Here is a 21,202-nt window from a genome sequence, read left to right on the forward strand (position 1 = left end):
TTTTTTTAAAATCAAATAATAAATATCTAATTATAATACGAAATATTAGTTAGTAATGAAGATGTAAAAGAAAAAATGCGATAATAAACTTTTTGGTTTCATGTGGGCAATAAAACGTTATTTACACATTTCGTTCGACTAGGTACTATTTTCCCAAATGGTTTACCCAGTTGCACTAGATACATATTTTGTTTAGTATTTTAGAATAAACTTATAAAATAATAGGTACCGTCGTTGAACAATTCTTAATATCATTCTTACTTCATATTTCTACACGAAATCATTTTTATTAATTTTTTGATGGTACCTAACAATATGGTTAAACATATTAATTTGTTGTCTTTATGTCTCATGTTCTATGTAATTGGAAATTTAGATGCAACGTTAACAAGACAACATCGTGAGTATATTTTATATTTTAATTACATATAATGACAAATCACATAATATTAAAATATTTTTGGAGAATCTTAGGTATACTGCACATAATTACAATTTAAATGTATTCAACGTATAGAATTAGTGCCTGTTATTTTAATGAAATAGTAATTAATGCATATTATTAAATAGAATGAGATTTCTTATCAGATTGTATTTCTAACAGAAAAATCTTCAGAATTTAAAATCATGACCAATATTATGCCAATTAATTTCTTTACCCAGATTAAGGTTTACCTACATTGTCAGTTTTTACTTACTGTGAGTTATGATCATTAGACAAAAATATCTATTCAATTTGTTTCATTATTTTATTGATTTTATTATTACATCAATGGATTACAAAGTATTTTAATAATTACTTGAGAATAGAAATATCATATAAATTATTAAAAGTATGCCAAAGTCTTATCTCACAATTTAACAATTATAGATATTATTTATAATAGAAAATGTTTTGAGTTCTTTATATTTATATATTCATGAACATAAAGGTAAGAATATTATCCTTATACAAAGGCCAATATTGATGTTTAGTTTTAAGGCGAGTAATATTAGGTTAGCTAGTAACTATTTAAACAATAAAAAAAAATTGTTATGTTGAGCTTGAGACACATACGGTTATATGTTGTACAAAACTACAAATACAGATTGTATGTTTGTCAGCAATAGTGACATTCTGTTAGAAGTCAACTTAACCTTGCAATCATATTGTTTGTAAAATAGCTAACACATGTTTTACTAAATATTAAATAATTTAGAGTTTAATCGTGCAGTGGAATGCTTTAGTAAGTACCTACCTAATTTGAATTTACCTGACGGCTGACTGTATAGACATTTATCATATAAATACATTGAGTTTCTCCCAATGTGATCAATTATCTTCTGTATAATTCTAATCGTTATAAAAGTAAGTTGATTGTTTTGAGAGTTGGTTATTATGAAAGATAAATTTCTGAAATCTCTAGTTCTTAGTATAGTTATAATAAATGTTGATTGAACATATTATATTACTTAAGATGCCGTTCTGGTAACGAAAATCAACAGTGAAAACATGCCTTTGGACTTCCCATTGTCCTTAAATGACACTCAATAAACATAGAAAGATGATTTTTGAAACAAATTACAATTGGATTTGAAATTTTCAAAAATGTTTAATATTAAAAAATGAACATAAAGTGCAACATAAAGTGCTACATTAACTACTGCTAGTTCCGTATTTCTTTCGGACACAATCATACGAATTTTGGAATTATTAATTTTAAATTATAAACTCACACACAATTTATAAGTCAACAGTAAAACAGTAAACACAATAGTGTTATCACAATTTATATACGTGAGTACGGTAGGTATCGAACTTGTAACCGATGAGTCCAGATTAAAATTAATTTTTACACTGCAGACTATTCAGATCAGCTAGTATTTTGTGTAAAACTAAAATGATGTGATAACATGACATACATAAATTAATATCGACTATTTTTATGTCTAAAAAATACTTAAAATACAATCGGCAACGTCTTAAATTGGTTTTGTGTGGAAACGTTTGAATGAAAAGGAATATGCGGAATCTATTGAGCGTTTCACTTTTACCACTTTACTATAATAGGTTGTTCCCTCATGTATTATCTCGGTTAGGTTAGGTGAAAATAACTGTTTGTAAAAAAACATTTTCACCTTAAACATCAAAATCTCTGTTTGAAAAACACTCCGCGTTGCACCTAAAGGGGCCAATTATTTTATTTGAACCATATACATACCCACTGAAACACACACAAAAATGTCATCATCATTGGCCCAATCGTTTAGCAAGAGTTTATATAAGTACATAGTGCAAAAAAAAAATATATATAAAGGTAAATATTCGCTGTCATTACTTATGTATAATCTAAACTTTTATAGGGCAAATGTTTGATGAAAACCTCATGGTTGGGTCAAAAGGTTTGTTCACTTTTTTGAATAATTAAAACGCACACATTTTTTTTGAATAACTTTTTGATAAAACTCAATATTTTACTGATTAGAAACAGCCAACAAATATAATCTGGTGATGTTTGATCCATACAGCTTGATCACATACCACATAATTTCACAGAAGGCCAAAAAACAACTACTGTCTAGTTGGTACCTAAGTGCTGGCTGTATCAAAGTTTCCCCATACTATTTATGTACATATAATTAATTTGTCGTTCCCTACTTATGGTGCAGATTCATTTTTTTACTTTCCTTACATTAGCTAGTATCCACATCTGTATTTACTTTCATATAAAAAGGGCATATGAACATTAAATTGTACTAAAAAAATTAATTCAATTAATATTTTTTATAGAATATCAAAATAACCCAAGTGAAACGTTTGATACCGTTCTGGCTAATTTCTGTAAGTATACATTGCTAGTTATTTAAAGTGCAATATTAAAATACTTATAAGTTATGAATGTTGTGATGTATACTGTGCTTATGGATGATAAAATATATTTTAATAGGAAATACTATTACACATAAATGTTTATCATATAAGCAAATATGCATTAATGATAAAACGTCCAGCAATATCTTGATTTTAACGATGTAAATTTCTAAATATCGGTTATCACATAGTTATATTATTACGTGTAGTATTGGAAAAAAAATGTAATTAATAAAATAAAATTAATTTTTCAATATTTCGAACATCGGTGTTGAGGGAAGTAGAAATCCATTGTTGGATTTTTTGTATGTAAAGGTGGGGGTTAGTAAATAAGTAGATCACGAAATTATTACTAATACACTACATACTATCACGTGCGTTACACAATTAGTAACACTGGAAATTTAAAAGTAAGCAACGACTTATTGTTAACTTAATTCTAAATGGTAAGATAGGGTCATTTGAAGGTGATAGTGGCGCTCCAGTCACTTTACTACAAAAAGTCATTTTTTACTATTATTTTAAAAATACCTACCAAATTAAAAAAAGAAATAGATAATAGTTAATCTTTCATCAGTAAATGGGGAATCTATATTATTAGTCAGTCAAATAATTCAAATAATAATTCCTCGAATAACAAAAATATTAAATTGCCGTTAATAGTGCAACAGAAAATCGAGTAAAAATGTTATTTTTATATCGTCCTTGGTTAATTTAATTGTTTCTAAAATGGAAAATATTTTCAATAGTTATAACTTATAAGTAACAATATAATGTGATGTAAATGAAAATGAGAATATATTAGAGACAATAGAAACAGTCAACGAGAAATTTCCAGGAGTAGAAAAAAGTTTTGTAAGTATAGAATATCTTGTGAGTATGTAGTAGTGTAAATGATTATTTGTGTGAGTATGGGGGTATGTGAACAACGAGAACGCACTCGCTGGTACATGTCATTATTTAGAGGAGAGGAGCCTGTGAGATTAGAATTAGAAGGACTAATATATCATTTTGAAATATTTGAATGAACATCTCTCATAAACCAAAAAAAAAAAATACATTAATAATTTACGAACAACATCCATTACCGAGAAGAGACGAAGTATTCAATCATGATATAACGCGATTAAATTTTTTTTTAATTTAATTGTTTAGTGGAAGCGTATTTACAACCTGCAGTGTCATCTGCATGTTGTCATATTTGAACTATATAAAGTATAAACACTCATTAATTATTGTATAAATTGAATAGACTTTATTATGGTCTTGATTTAGCTCCATGTACTCTTCAAGCTGTAATGGAAAATATTTTAATTGGGCTAGAGAATATTCATTTGTCTTTAGATAACATAATTATTTATGGCAATTCTCTAAAAGGCTGTAAAATAAATGGGTGACCATTTGGGATTTTAGCCAACAAGTTGTAACAGTTCAAAATCGTACATCATAAAACGGTCCTTTTCAGGTCCACCAATGAGAATATAATACTACGAAAAACCCTCTAGTACAACTTTACGCTTTTATTACAAATCCCCAAGTCCTCCTACAACTCTAAACACCGGGGCTAAACGTAGGGGAAACTACCACGTTTCTAACGATACTCTCCGTACACTCATAGCCCCGAAACTAAGCAGGTAATATCAAATCCCGTGCCAAAGGTGAACATAACGACCCACGACGGTAATGCAATTACTAATCGGTACGGGACATATATAGGTTCGTAATCAGTATCAGTCTTCAATCAATATCCAAACATCAACATATCTTCGAGAAACCGAAGATTTGGAGATCCGAAGACCCGAAGCCACCAGCCCGATTGTGATCATACCATCATCCTGACATTCCGAACGAGAAGCATCGAAGCAGTATAGATGAGTCAACCAATCCGGTGCCGCGATTCGCGACCAGAATCGCAGAAGTAGTCGCCGACCTCATACAGCAATCGCAGACCAAGTACGAAGTACCTAACCTAACCTACGAAGTACCCAACCTATTAGGTTTGATCCTAACCCCGTCATACGATTACCGACGAGTGATCACTCGACGGAGTGTGGCACGCACGTAGCCCGCCAGTCGCAACCGCTCGACACACACGGAGATCTCCGCCGAACAACGCGCAGCCGAGCGCTAGACCAGAGATCTTACGACGCCGTTAGAGACGTATGAAACTATCAACGGCTAGGAACGACAGAACTAAGCCGCCCGAGACAAGGGACCCAGAAAGGAGAACCGTCACGCAACTGGCGCACCGCACCCACCGTCACCGACACGTCGCTGTACCCCCTCATATCCTCACCCGGCCACTTGCCTTGAGTTGTGCCGTTCCCGAGTCTGTTTCCACCTAGTAGTAGCCGCTTATTTAAGTCAAGCGCCATCGGTGAACAGCTCCATCCCCAGGTATTGTAAATACCATTTAATAAAATATTCCCCTCGTTGTATATGAGATCAATCAAGCATACGCCTGATCGATTACGGAGCTCTCACCACGTCGTCTCGTTTCGGAAAGTCCAGCCGACGCACCTGTGATCTTCACTGTCCATATCTATGGAAAATAACTTATTCGTGTAAAATATAGAGTAAGGCGTGATACCATTTATCACTATTACAACGATAGGTCGCATAGTGCCGGTGTACCGGATCAGAGTCCTTGCCGCGCATAAACTTACAAGTGTTCAAACTAACCGTCTTTCCCCTACAAACAGCTAATGGTCATTGTGTTTAATTTGATTAAAATATTAAAATAATTGCAATCTGATTAACATGTGTAATATACTTCATATTTTTATAGCGAATACAAAATTTCATGATATTTCAAGAGCGGATGTTTTACAGGGAAAACTCCGTAAGTATACATTATGGGTTATTGACATTGTTATATTCAAATATTATTTAAAATACCTACACCGAGCTTATAGACGGTTGAAAGTATTACAAATACAAATGTAAAATACACATTAATCTCACATATAAACAATATGTATTAATGATAATACACAAAGCGATTTACATCAGGGATTGAGGAACCAATTTCCCCAAGAAGTAGCACAATATGAAAAATTGTATTTTCGTTGTATTTCTTATTGACAATACGATCACAATTGCTAACAATCGTACAACAATCATGTTAACCGACTTTAACATATGTTTAATTTTTAAAGCATACATAAGTGTTAATGGCTATTGAGTTATGATATATAACTAGTAACTGCAGTTTCCTTTAAAAATTACTTCTAATTAATTTGTTATCATAAATATTGACGTATCGGGACATCTTACAGCCATTGCCATTTATACACTACAAATTTCGAGTGAAATTTTTTAATTAGATGTTCGATCCATTGTTGAAAATTAAGGCCCTCAATGGGTGGATAGGCCCATCGAGCAATCTTGATATTCCCTGTAGGCCCCCATCAATATTATACTCAGGGAACCCATCCCGTATATTTTGTAATATTCTTAAACTCCATTGAAGCCTAGGGGCCCCTGTATAAACTCGTCGATACCTGTATAAATACATATTATCTATTCTATTTTGTTGTATGTACTATTGTGTTGAAACTAAATTACCTATAAAATGTAAACATAAATAAATGTAATAGATGTTGGAATAACAAAAATAAATAACTATAATAATAATTCATTTTTCGATTAGTGATAGCTAAGTATGACGTATCTACTATCTACGTGATACGGTGCAGTTATGGGACACTGCTGACCGTCTCGTGAAATAACATAATACCTTGGTTTACATATTACGTTATTTTATTACATGTCTCAAAATAATTATATGTAAATACCAATTACTATCCAATTAATGATTCCCTATGATTTTTGAAATCTTTAAATATACTCAAAGACCATATTTTCATATTCTTGAGATTTTTTGTACCACTTAAGGAGTGTGCTGTGGCGATACGAATTACGAACCTTTGTTTTCAAATGAGAATACCACTTTTTTTCTTTAAATTATTTAACGGATAATTTTTTTGAGAATTTTGATGTAACGAAATCAAAATTCGAACAAGTGGTTTTATAGTTAATGGACTATTTGTACTAAGGATAATAGTCCATAATAGGGATTATGCTTATATAGTACTACATATGGAATATTGGAAGAAGAAACATAACTAAATAAATCAAGAAGGATTTTACTTGCTTTTTACCTAAGTGTTTGACTAAATAAATTTAAAATGACGTATTATTTTATGTTATGTATTTATGTGTATCGACTATAGATAATAACGTACACTGTATACTAGAAAACTAACTGTTCAAATTTTGATTTCAATACATTGAAGCGTACCTTGCGGACGTGGAGTGGTGGTCCTGAAGGTGGAGTAACACTCGTGGGTGATGTAAATAAAAAAAAAGACCAAAATCGTTTGATGTCACACGGACATGTGTGATTATATTTGGTAGTTTAAACAAAATCGCGAACAGTAACAAAACAAAGACTGATGCACGGGAACGTTTTACGGTTCGGTCGTGTCGGTGGTCAGCAAAAATAAAACGGTGTTCGGGTGACGGTCGATTAGCATGACTTACTGTCAACGCGTAATACGAAAAAGTGAGTGTCGACCAATCCGGTTCATCTAGCGGCCGGCCGACGGTTCCTGGTGCGGATGTCGCGCGCCGGTGTCGTCCGTCGTTGGTTGGCGGTTGTTTGAGAGGTACAGCGCGGATTTCCGCGTAAAGGACGTTTGAATTCAAACTGCCATCACGCGGGACCGCGTCAACATCAAAATTCTCAAAAAAATTATCCTCTAAATATTTTACAGTAAAAAAATGGGGTTCCCATTTGAAAAACAAAAGTTTTTATCGCTTCAGGACACTCCTTCAGTGGTACAAAAAATCTCAAGAATATGATAATAAGGTCTTTGAGTATATTTAAAGATTCCGAAGATCAGATTTTGAAAAACTTCTTAATTAAAGAAAAAAAGGGGGGTGAACATACTTGTTGGATCACCCTGTATACAATATATAAACGCTAAGTATATGTGGCCCTTATAAATACATCCTGGTAAAAAAGTACCTATCAGCCCATTATACACAATATAAAAGTACGTGTGATTGATTCACTTAAAGTATAAAACAGTACCAAACTGAGATTTATCAACAATTTAATTTATCTTTTAATAGCTACTGATTATAAAAACAAACAATATGATATAAGTAAGTATACATAACTAGTTATTAATAATGTTATATGTTAAAATTGTATAATGTTTTATGTGTTTATACTTTATAATGTTTATATATGATTAAATATATCATAATAGGTAGAACAAATACAAAAACGCATTAATCATCCAACGAAAATGTATTAATGATAATACGTAAAGCGATCCCTATAATTATATTGCTATGTTACAATTTGAATTCATACCTATCGGCTTTCATATGCCTATATTATTACAATTGATTATTTGAAAACAACTTTATGTTTAAGTATATTTTTTTTAATTTTGCATCGGGGAAGAGGAAAATAAATCACTTTGAAGAATGTGATAAATTGAATTATTGTTGCATTTATTATTAATACAACGTTGAGACATATTAGTACGGTATATTGTTCCTATATTCTTTTTTTTTTATTAAGAGAAACGGCTTCAACATCTTCGGTTATAAGCCTGACATAACATTTTTACATGGTATTTTTCTTAAGATAAGTTGTTACACAAGTTGTTTTTACAAGTTGTATAAATTACAATTTTTTTTATGATATCTGTGTTACATTAAAATACTTTCATTTTTGGTGTTTGACTTTTGCCGAGTGCTTCTGCTATGGTAGGTGGCAGGCATGTTGAGATTGGTAAGAGTTGGGGAATATTGTGAGCACTAGTAGGTAACCAACTGAGGTTTATGTACCAAAATATATGGTATAATTAATTTTTTTATAGCCAAGACTTCAGATCATATAATGGGAGCCGTGATTTCATTGTTTGTATGTAAGTACCTATGCACAATACTAGTCATGGTGTAATATTAAAATGCTGAATAATGTGTGCTGTGCCTTTAGAGTTAAATGTGATTCAATACATAACAATATGTAAATCAAATACAAATACGTATTAATCATATATTCCTATACGCATTAATGAATAATGATAATACTCTAGATTGTTACAAAGAAAATTCGAAAATGAGAATTTAGTCAGAATGTTTTTTAGTTTAGTTTTGGCTTTGGGAGAAATTAGTTTTGAGTCTGTATCACTCATTTTATGTAAGTGCTCTTGTCAATTAGAAATCATAGTACCAGACTGAACTTAAAAGTTACGATGTTGCTATCAGAAGTTTGTCAAAACTCGGGATACTCACTTGTTAAATGATCGAACGTTAACTGATGTTTCTCGCCTCTGACTTATGTTTATATCAAACTCAAGGGTCTGAGTGGCAACAGAGTTATGATTTATAACTGAATTATTGTTTTAAATATTTATTCATTTTAAACCATAATTAACGTATCGAGACATCTATTTGTACCTAATTGCGATTATAATATTATTCGAGTGAAAAATGTTGGTTAGATATTCGATTCATTACTGAAAATTATTTGTCATACACCATTAACTCCAACTGAATAATTTAAATATCTTAAGGTATATTATTATGTTCTATTTTTGTACCCGAAGTATGTGTAGTAAAATTGAATGAAATATAAAAACATTAAAAACTATAACGTTAATGTAATATACGCGCGGCGGTAGTCCACTGTGAGGTAATTCCAAATTTAACCACGGTCCGCGCTGTTAGTTATGCATAGAATTGTGATCTCGGATAATCTCAGTCTCGTTACATATTATTCCGTATTTTTATGTTGTAATTCCATAAACACAAGTATTTGTAGTCAATTCTAATGAAATTTAAAAACAGTATCCAACTGAGATGAATTAATAATATAATTTTTAAATTTTATAGTTAATACTTTTATAAAAAGTAATGATTTTGATCAAAGAATCAATGATTTAAGTAAGCATACATAACTAGTTATTTATAAGTTTATAAGTTACTTATGTGCGGCTGTACCTACCATAACAAGTTAATGTTGTGCATTGTTATGTGAATACAAGTCCGTTAGGTTTCAATATATAATGTTATTATGAGCCAATGCCCTAATGTATAATATTTTATATTATACGTTATATAGAGAAGAAAGTGAATAATCAAGAACTTATAATTGGTGAGTTTATTGTTTTTAATAGTCTATAATTAAGCACAATTAGATGTTTCAGTTGTAAGATTAATTTATACTTATGACTGTGTATACTGCAAATATTGATGTAATATGAAATGTATCATTTAAAATGAACCTAACAACACACACACTTGCTAGAACCTAATTCCAATTATTGCAGATCCATTGCGTACGTTTATTGATGGATATGGAAATAAAAACGGTATGTACTCAATAACTCGTTAAACTCGTTAAAGAACAATAAAATATAAAACTCAAGCGATTTTAGAATTAATTATTTTATCATAATATATGCTCTAAGACTATGAGTTTGTACTATAATAATATATTAATCTTCATCCATAAATCCATTTTTTAAATTCAATTAAACTAATATTTTTTTTTTCAGCAAAATTTACTTGTTCAACACCAAATATATTTTGTAATGAATACAGATCGGATGAAAAATTTGCCATTAGTATGAAATATTTTAGTATTGTGACCAATTCACAGATCATCACAAGAATTAACTGTGTTTTTCTGATTATTTAGATAGTGTTTGAAGTCTCAAATATTTCATGTGAGTAAATTTCATAAATATTTCATTCATTATGAAGTGAGATTTTTGGAAAAACTTAAAACATTTATGCATTGAGTTAGGGTGAACGGTATTGAAATCAGAACCGGGAGTGCTATTATATTAGTTATTAGATTTGAAGTGCCGGAATGAAACAGCTAGTATACCGTAAAACCGGCACATACAGCAAAAATCAAACATACTGGAATACGGTGATACAGAAAAACCGTAATACGGTTTAAAAATCAAGATCCACATTATCACGGATTAGTGTGAATCCTGCATATCGGTACTTCGAGCAATCTCTATTAATTTTTTTATGAATATTAATTTCAGAAAAAATCGGTACAAAGAAAAAAACCATCACCCCACGGTATAACGGTATCACGGTATGTACCGGTTTACGGAATACCGTTTCAGCTGTATTTTTGCAAAGACCGGTATGCCGATGAAATACTGATAATACTATTTACTACAGTCTTCTTTTAGACTTATTATAACACAACTTTTTTTTCCCTGGAATCTTTTCTCATATTCGACTACAAAGTATTAATACAACTATGCAAGTAACTAAATATAAGCTAATATACTTAAATAACTAAAATTTATTACATGTCTGTAATTTAGTAGTTGGTCGATATTTTATTTTCTTAGTTTAAATTTGAACATGTTTTTTTCATTTATTTTTTATCATAATTTATCATAAAATTAATAATACATAACACCTTTATTACATGCATGAAAACATTAACAAATGACCAATGCATCTAAAAATAAACAAAAACAAATTATATTAAAATATAAAAATATTTCATTAAATTATTAAAAACTATAGGTGGAACAGCTTAATGTTAAATGGTGAACATTAGTTGTACAAGGTAGATAAATATTATATATTTATATTAATAATATGAACTACCTAATATTGACCAATAAGTTTATAAATGTTTAGCTTTTGTCAAATTTGGTTACTATTTTTAACTAATTTTCCTCCGAACTATAACTAACAGAAAATATAGCTAGTACTAATAAAAACACAACTCACAGAATTAAATAAGTTTGCACTTTTATATTCTTGAATATGAATAAGTACATAAATACAATGTATTCCTCAACACTTTAATATACATATTCTTGTATTTTGAGTACTGATGTAATATTCATGAAACTAGTTCCAATGAGAACTGTACCTACTGTGTTTGATTCCCAGTTATTATTCCTAAACCCACGCATTCTAATTTATTACATGTAAATTTCATATTCATATTTAAGTTAAACATATAGTCATATAGAAGAGAATTTTATAACTATAGAAAAAACAATGTAAATATCGAGGTACCCTGAATTGTTCAAAATTTCATATTTTTACTGAAAACCATTTGGATATAATGACAAAATCTCAATTCTCAATTATGACATTAAATTGCATATTTTGTTTGATCAATACAAATAGTAATGCTGGTTAACATAGAGTAATGCATTCAACTCATTTACGTAATAATATAGTACCTTTTAAATAAATTATGCGATCAAAATATTTATTGTTACTATTATATAATTAAGTATAATGTATTTAATTCAAAATTAAGAAACTAAATTAAGGGTAACTGTTATATTTTTATTTTTATTTTCAGATAAACTTTCAACTCCATCTGAATATTATATTGATTTTATATAATCGAGAATAAATCATTGTATTATATAACTTATGATAATTATCTAATTGCACTTTATATATTTATAAATAGTATATTATATATTATGACAGTAAAGTTTTTGTGAAGCTTCTGATTTATTGTCATCAATCACCATACTTTTAAGAGCACTTTTATTGTATTATTATTTATTAGTTTGTTGAAATATTACGTACTAGTCACTACTAGTGTATTTTTACGATTCGGAATAAATTATTGATTTTAAATTTCTTCATACTTGTTTTCCGTTATAACCAAGGTTCAGGACTTATAGCAATTGCATACTTTTTCATTTATTGTAAAATGTAGCAGGGTGCGAAATAAATTCTTTTCTCTATGCCATGATACCAAATCTAAAATTTGAATGTGCATATTTTTGCATATTTCATACATTTTGCGAAAATTGCTTATTTTTACAATATTGTGCTTAAAAATATGAATTGTTAATATTGTTACTGACGCCAGTGTCGTTGTCAATGTAAGTATTGTAACGTTGCACTGCAAAGTTTGGATTTTATAATTATATTTAATAAAGCATTAAATATATCTTTTCTTATTTTTTGTAATTAAAGTATGAATTTTACATTTTAACAATTTTAATTTGATTTCCAACTTCGAAAATCCTTACGATTTTCCCGAGGGTTTGTAATGACGTAAGAACAAGAAATCGCAGTTTTCCATATTTTTTTACATATGAAAAACGTTGAGTCCTGTATAATGTTTTGCATATCATTTCGTTTTGAATTAAATCCACATGATGTTTGGCAAAAAATAGTTTCCAATTTCCAATGTAGTGCTAATTTTGGAGAATTTGGCACAGCTATTATAGGTGATAATACAAAATATATAGTAGAATAATTATAATTCGTCTGTCATGGCAAATTGAAAATATTAATATTATTAAAACCTCGTTGTTTATAAATATTCAAAGGTAAGTACTAGAAATGTTTTAAGTAAATCGTTACATTATTTTAAATTTATTTATTTTGGTAAAAACTTATTCAGCCCATTGTATTTTTCCCTGTATAAAAACAATTATACATGTGTTCAAAATACTTAGTCACTGCAGTATATTTAATTTGTATGCTAAATATTTACTAAGGTGATACATACAAAAAAATAGTACCAACAATGTACCTGCTTAACAGAATGTGGTATGACCTACTTATGAGTAATCTGTTATTAAATTTTTAATACTTACAACTACAAAAATAACAAATTTGTTACGGCAAAAATGTTTGAAAGTTTTTGATATTTTGATGAATTTTGTCAACATTTGAACCGTATTAAGTTATAAAAAAGAACATTTAGGAAATATACCAAGAACTATACATACAGTTTTAATCTATGTCTGTTAGATAATGTGATACGGTTTTGTGAGCTCAAGGATTTGTTGTTATTTTCATCGTAATGATGTATGTCTGATTGAATTATTCTCTAGGTATTGAGTTGGATACTATTTTTCCCAAGTCGAGAATACAATTATTAAAATTGATAAGTACTTTTTCTATTGCATACACCTTATAATGTCAACTATTGTTTACTCATAAAAGTGAACAATTGCTAAAATGATTTTTTTTGACAGTGGCTTCACTCCTTAAAATTGTCTGAAAAATTAATTTTTTGTAATTTTGATTTATGATTTGTTCTCCATCTCAGTATTTCGTAGTAAAATACCCCACATTTTTTTTGAATCCATATCATAAATGTCTTATAATAACATGAAATAGTATGTAATTATGAAGATTTAAAAGAAGAAATGCGATGAAGGGTCGGATTTTTTAATAGGCTAGAGGTTAATATTTAACATATTATAAACACAAAAAAATACCATAGTTAATGTAAGAATAATATAATATTATATGCACTATTGAAAAATGCTTATTCAATGGTTTCGTTCGAAACATGAATTTTTGGGTGTTATGTTGACAACAAAACGCTATTTACACACTACTTCTTTCCCAAATGGTTTACCCAGTTGCACTAGATCACATTTCGTTTAGTATTTTAGAATAGACTTATAAAATATTACCGTTGTTAAGCATTAATTTTTTAATATCATTCTTACTGCATACTTCTAAACGAAATCATTATTACAAATTTTTTGTAGGTACATAACAAGATGGTTAAACATATTAATTTGTTGACTTTATGTTTTATGTTCTATGTACTTGGAAATATAGGTGCAACGTTAACAAAAAAAGACCGTGAGTATATTCTTATCATTTTACTACATATTATTATGACAAATCACACAATATCATATATTCAAAAATTAAATGAATGCAAAGTATAGAATTATTATTATATTTATGAAATAGTAATCAATACATATTATTAAATAGAATGAGATTTCTGATCAGATTGTAATTTTTACAAAAAAATCTTCTGAATTTATATCTAACTTATCTTAGATGTCAATTATTTCACAATCATCTTGTTTGTAAAATACCTTACACGTTTTTTAATAACTATTAAATTATTTAGAGTTTGATCGTGCAGTGAAATGTTGTAGTAAGTAATTTTATTTTACTTAATAGTTAACAGTAAAGCGTTTACCATAAAAAATACATTGAGTATCCCTCAACATGATCAATTTTATACTATTATGAATAATAAATTACTGAGAGCTCTATAGTTCTAGTACAGAGAAATGTTGATTGATTTTATTTCTAAAATGCCGTTATTTTAACTATATGATAACATGTCTTTGGACTTCCCATTGTCTTCAAATGACCCTCAATAATCGTAGAAAGAAGATTTTTGAAACCAATTACATTATGATTTGATATTTTCAAATCATTTTTTAATTTATAAATTTAAACATCTTTTATATTTGACTGTATTCGATTATTTTGTTTTATTATTGGTTAATAATTTGACAACATAGGCGGGTATAGCAGCCTTCATATTAGGTATACAAGATATTGTTTTTTGGGCACTTATTTTTTTTTTAAATATACATTAATTTTAATATTTTGAATAGTGGTGATTTATGTGCCCTATGTTTTCAGGTCCTTATAATCAATTATTTAATCCATCAATTTTTTAAGATTCTATTCCAAAATAGAAAATTTTTAATGCAGTGCAAATGTAAGCAAATTATTAGATAATTAAGAAAATACTTCCAATATTAACTTCAAACATTGAAAAAATCAGCAAAATGGATAAACAACACTCATTAAATTAAAAAAAATTTAAAACGAAGGCTTGATAAGTACTTTACCGCACTGCTAGGGTAAATAATTTCTACCATTTATACAAAAAAAATACTTACTTCTACTACCTAATTATTTCTCCTATAACTTTAATAATCTGTAATCTTCAACCAATATAGTACACGTTTATACACAAATATTTTCATCGTGAATAGCAAAATATGTTTGAAAAACTCTCCACGTTTCACCTAAAAGGGCCAATTGTTTATTTGAAACATCTAGTGACAGACTGAAACACACACAAATGTCATTATCATCGGCCCAGTAATTTAGTGAAGGTTTATATAAGTACATAGAGTGAAATAAAAATATATATATGTAAATATTCGCCGTCATTACTTATGTTTAATTTAAACTTTTATAGGGCAAATGTTTAATGAAAAACTCATAAAGTGGTCAGAAGGTTTGTTCATTTTTTTGAATAATCATTTTAATTTTTGTTTCATAACTTCTTTATACAATTCAATAAAATTACCGATTATAAATGGCCAAAAAAATATAATATTGTGATTGAGGAGCTATACTGTTTGATCGCATATCACATATCACAGAAGGAAAAAAAAACAACTACTCTCTAGTTGTTACCTATGCACTGGCTGTGTAATAGTTCCCACATACTATTTGTGCACAAACAATTCATTTGTCGTTAACTACTTATGGTGCAGATTCATTTTGTACACGTGCCTTATAATAGCCAGCAACTACATATTATGCTGTATTTATTGACCTATCAAAAGAGCTCATGACCATTGAATTGTACTAAAAAAAAAAGATAATTTTTATCTTTTTATAGATTTACCAGAGGATCAAATGAATAATTTTGATACCTTAGTGTCTATGTTCTGTAAGTACTCAATGATAGTAATTTATAATGTAATATTTAAATACTTATTATATATACTGTGCTATGGTTAAATGTATTATAGGTAGTACGTTTTACTGATACACGTACATATTTATCATATAATCAATATAAATTAATAGTATACCAAAATTGTATGGAGTACATTTGAGTTTCAATATGCTTTAAAACAAGAGTTAGAGGATCTTGTGATAATAGAACTTGTAATGTGTGTACTGTATTTCCCTTTAAAACTATTATTACTAGGCAACAAAACAATGGTTAATAAGAAAAAATAAAGTAAAACCTGATTGTTAATAAATAAAGTATCAGTGGACTGTATTGAGTATGTAACAGCACATCACACTCATGAACAAATGATAATTATAGCACAAATATTATAACACGGGGAGTAGACGCCCACCTACTATATAAAACAAATGTAGTTTGATAATAATAATAAAAGGACGGAACCTTAACTTAATCCGGGATATTACGAGTATACTAACAACAAATAATAATATTTATGATAATACTAAAAATGATAATACAAAAAAGATCATAATTCAAACTGATAAAAATATCTTGTATCACGCATAATATGCTAACGCGTGGGATGGGTATTTTCCCGAAATTTCATGGAGAGGAAAAAAAAATAATAAAAAAAGAATGATAACCCAACCTAGCCAACATCCAATATACCACAACTCGTACCAGAATATACCAGAGATCTAGCAGTGACACCACCAAGAAGAAATAATTTGAAGTGTTGCCTTGTTAGCGGCATTCATCACTATGCTTAGCAAATCGAAAATATCCCTCGACTTGCTATGCAACACCACCTCAAGTTGGTCACAGTGTAACCGCTATTATACCATCGACAACCAAGCTTATCATTTTCGGCCAAAAGCTCATCACTACCGCTCTCAAAATCGGGAAATCTTTTTTTCCTCCATGAAATTTCGGGAAAAGTGCCTGAAATAACCTAACCTTCCGTTGTCTGGTCCAAACAGAACTTGAAGACGTAATATTTCATGATAAAATATGCGAATGGACTTCTACTAGACTCCAATAGTTGTAATAAAGAAAATTAATAATAATAATAAGAAAATATTAGTTTGAGTCGATTTAAAAAATTTTCTAAATCCTTCCAGAAAAGTAGACAAATATCCGTTGCCAAAATAAGAGACGATGTATTCAATCATAATATAACTCGAGACATTTTTATCAAATTTAACTGATTTATGTGAAGCGTATTTACAACTTAAAGTAGCCTCTGCAAGTCGACTTATTTGAACATTATTAACATTCATAAATTATCAATCAATTCAATAGACTTTTTTATGATATAGCTTCGGCTCCAAGAACACTTCAAGCTTTAATGAAATATATTGAGTTAGAAAGTATTCAAGTGTACTCAGATAACTTACTTATATGTGGTGGTTCTCTAAAAGGTTGTAAAAATAATGAGTTGTCAGCATATCATCATTTTTCCGAGAATAAATTATTATTAAAACGGTGAATTAAGAACACGCACATAGTGATTTGGTGTGCCTCTAACTTAATAAACATATATCCTACAATGCTCGGTTCCTTAGCTGTTTGAGTGCACGCGCCAGCCGTTGTTGCTAGATCCCAGATGGGTGACCATTCAGGATTTTCAACAATAAGTCAAGGACTTAAACGTATACATGTACAAGTGTTCAAACTAACCGTTTCTAAATTACAAACAACTTAATATATGGTTGTAGTGATGCATTTAACTGAAATGAATAAATAAATATTTATGTGTAAAATAATTTATGTTTTTATAGTGAATCAACTTGATAACGGTCTTTCATATGAGGATGTTTTAAATGGAAAAATCCGTAAGTATAAATTATGAGTTACTAACATTTTTATCCTCAAATATTTTTTAATATACACTGCTCTTAATTCTTATAGATGTGTAAAAGTATTACGATAAGGAATACAAACACAAGTACAGATTAATCATATATTTCATTATTATCTAAATATGATACAGAGAGCGATTTACATCAGGAATTAGGGAACCAATTTCTTCAAGAATTAGAGTGATATGAACAATTGTATTTTCGTTGAATTTCTTATATTGACAATACGATCACACTGCTAATAATCGTAAAACAATAATGTTAACCGACTTTAACATATGTTTATACCAGACATATTTGTTATTTGCTATTGAATTATAAATTATAAATTTATTTTCCTATTAAATTTTCCTTGATTAATTTAGAAACATAATTATTGATTGATCCGGACATATGACAGCTATTGTGATTTTTACTCTTCACATATTTTTTTTTGATATTTCATCAACTGTTGAAAATTGAGGGTCATGTTCATGACATCAGGCTAACTTTATAATTTTAATACAATCACATATTATGTAATGTTTACTTCACTTCCGCAATATAAAAATATGTGTAGTTGATTCTTTTGAAATATTAAAACATTATCAAACCGAGTTACATCAATAATTTAATTAATTTTTTAATAGCTGCTGATTATAAAAGCGAATACGATCATGTTAGTAAGTACACATAACTAGTTATTAATAATGTTATATGTTAATATTTTATAATGTACTATATGTTCATATAAGATTTACTATATTATAATAAGTAGTATAAACACAAAAACGCATTAATCATCTAATCGAAAATGTATTAATAATAATACGGATTGCGTTACATAGATTCCTGTGTACAATGTAAAGTCATACAAATCGGTTTTCACGTGATTATATTATTAAAATTGATTGTTTGAAAATAACCTAATTATTTTTAATTCTTCATCGTTAAGAGAAAAATAAATCACACACACAATCTCTTATACGCCCTTTAGTTTTTTTTGGAGTTCTGATGCTTTAATACTGTAGTACTGAACATTATTCACGTAGCCATTTATATAATATTATGTATGACTCATGTGAGAAGACTATTAAAAAAAAATACCAATTATTTTAATCCTGTGTAATTGATTAGACCAAAATATAAAAATAGTAACCAATTGAGGTTTATGTACCTTAATAAATGGTATAATTATTTTTTTCTACAGCCAATACTCCAGATATGTTAATGGAAGAGGCGATCACAGTTTTTGTTTGTAAGTATTCACAGTACTAGTTAGTCAAGAGGTAATATTAAAATACTATATTATGTTTACTGTGCCTTATATATATAATTATAATTCCCAATAACTGAGAAATAATATAATATCATATCCATATGACAGTTTTCTGATGGAAATTTTAAATCTGTTTCTTCACTTTAAATTACAAAAATATAATGTCCATGTAATATGAATTCTTTTTTTTTGTAGAGAGATTCCATATTTGTGGTTTCGAATTTAATAATAGTAGTTGATTTTTTTTTTGTCAACATACTAGTGTGATAGTATGAAAATTATTTTTTTGATATTTTAGTCATTATGTGGTTTTAGTTGGAGTTTTAGTTTCGTTTTTGATAGACTTTACCGTAAACACTTCAAGTAGTATAAAAAGGAGAGTTCTAGCGCCATTCATCATGCTGGCTCTTCCCTATACCGGCTTGCTCATCCCAGACCATGCCAGGTGCTCATCCCACCACCGGTTGCGCACGTTTACGCGTTGTATGTTTCTCCCCTCACAATACTCACCGTACCTTTACTCACCCGCCGCCGTACATCACCGAATCTGACACCTTCACTCATCCCCGCATGATTCTCCGCTACCGTCAAGCGTGATATTTAAAAACAAGTTTTTTTATTTGAAAATAATATATAATATTTACAGGGTATAAAAATAAATATAAGGTCTAAAATCATTAGAGTTATAATATATACAAAGTTTACAATTTTCTAACATCTCCACTAAACTTATAGTAATTATAATCTGATCATTTAGTATTAAACAATAAGCTGCTGTCTTTTCTGTGATAACTGTGTCCGTTTCAAAGTCCTTTCGTAGGTCCACGGTAGATGATTTAATGTTATCATTCTGGTACGACATATCAACGACGATTGGCACCTAGTTTTGAAAAATATGTTTTGATAACAATGGTTCGCAATAATCTCTTTCGTAATACGATTTTTGAAAGTTTGTATAAGCTTTGTAGAGTAGGCTGGGGGTATTATTGTTAAAATCAGCTCAAAAGTCTTCACATGGATTCACTTCGGAATTTAAATGTACCTAAAGATTTTTTAGTTGACAGTGAACAAACCGCTAGGCGTCAGTTAACAAACCTTCCGATTCGGTTGGAGTAGTTCGTTTTTCGAATAATGGGTTGGTAGTTTTATTCTTCGAGATGCGATATGAAATAAACGGAATAGAAATACAGAAATTGAAATCAACTGGATCATCGTCTTGCTTGAGATTATAGTATTGGTTGTTCATAACCTATCTCTGGTAAATATGCCGAGAAAATGAGGTATTTACCTTAAACGAGCGATTTTTATAAGTTTAAAATCGAACAATGAGCTCTACTGGGTAACGTAGATATTAGTTTTTTTTCGCTTTGATACACCCACCACTTTTATGTATTGATAAACCGGAACTGATTTTGTATGAGTTTCCTTTATACGGTGTGAGATACAACCCTTTGCCCAAATGCGATGGTGTGTTTCTATTAAATTCATTAGCAACCTTCATAACGTTGACTACGCCGCCAGTCAGGGCTCCCAGAGCTGACAGGTTATCGGAATGTGTATCAAACTATCAACACACAGATTTTTTTTGGAATCGATATTATTCGTGGAACTTTAGTCTTCTTAGTTTTGAATGTTTTTCGCGCGACGGCTAAACATTTTTTAGTCAATTTCATCAAATTGCCCACAGCCTTTAT

At 29.3% G+C, this 21,202-nt stretch overlaps 1 protein-coding gene across 1 annotated transcript; it reads left to right on the top strand.

Annotated features, from left to right (window-relative positions):
* Positions 1-275: 275 nt before the first annotated feature.
* On the top strand, positions 276-19,507 carry LOC111034407. Its single transcript, XM_022315629.1, has 15 exons — positions 276-400; positions 1,200-1,226; positions 2,344-2,382; positions 2,771-2,821; positions 5,640-5,693; positions 7,991-8,023; positions 8,752-8,799; positions 9,770-9,820; positions 9,999-10,031; positions 10,207-10,248; positions 10,435-10,503; positions 16,308-16,358; positions 17,708-17,809; positions 18,170-18,223; positions 19,440-19,507. Exons 1-15 carry the CDS (start codon positions 301-303, stop codon positions 19,505-19,507), a joined length of 822 nt encoding a protein of 273 aa, XP_022171321.1. The 5' UTR covers positions 276-300.
* The last annotated feature ends 1,695 nt before the right edge of the window (positions 19,508-21,202 follow it).

The sequence above is a fragment of the Myzus persicae genome, unplaced genomic scaffold, assembly GCF_001856785.1.
Source record: "Myzus persicae strain clone G006 unplaced genomic scaffold, MPER_G0061.0, whole genome shotgun sequence".
Taxonomy (NCBI): Eukaryota; Metazoa; Arthropoda; class Insecta; order Hemiptera; family Aphididae; genus Myzus; species Myzus persicae.

Excerpts from the sequence above, each read along its gene's own strand:
- LOC111034407 (XM_022315629.1), top strand. The coding sequence starts at position 301 with ATGGTACCTAACAATATGGTTAAACATATTAATTTGTTGTCTTTATGT. Across the intron at positions 10,032-10,206 it reads TAATCAAGAACTTATAATTG|ATCCATTGCGTACGTTTATT; the intron begins GTGAGTTTATTG and ends CAATTATTGCAG. Across the intron at positions 17,810-18,169 it reads ATGTGGTGGTTCTCTAAAAG|TGAATCAACTTGATAACGGT; the intron begins GTTGTAAAAATA and ends ATGTTTTTATAG.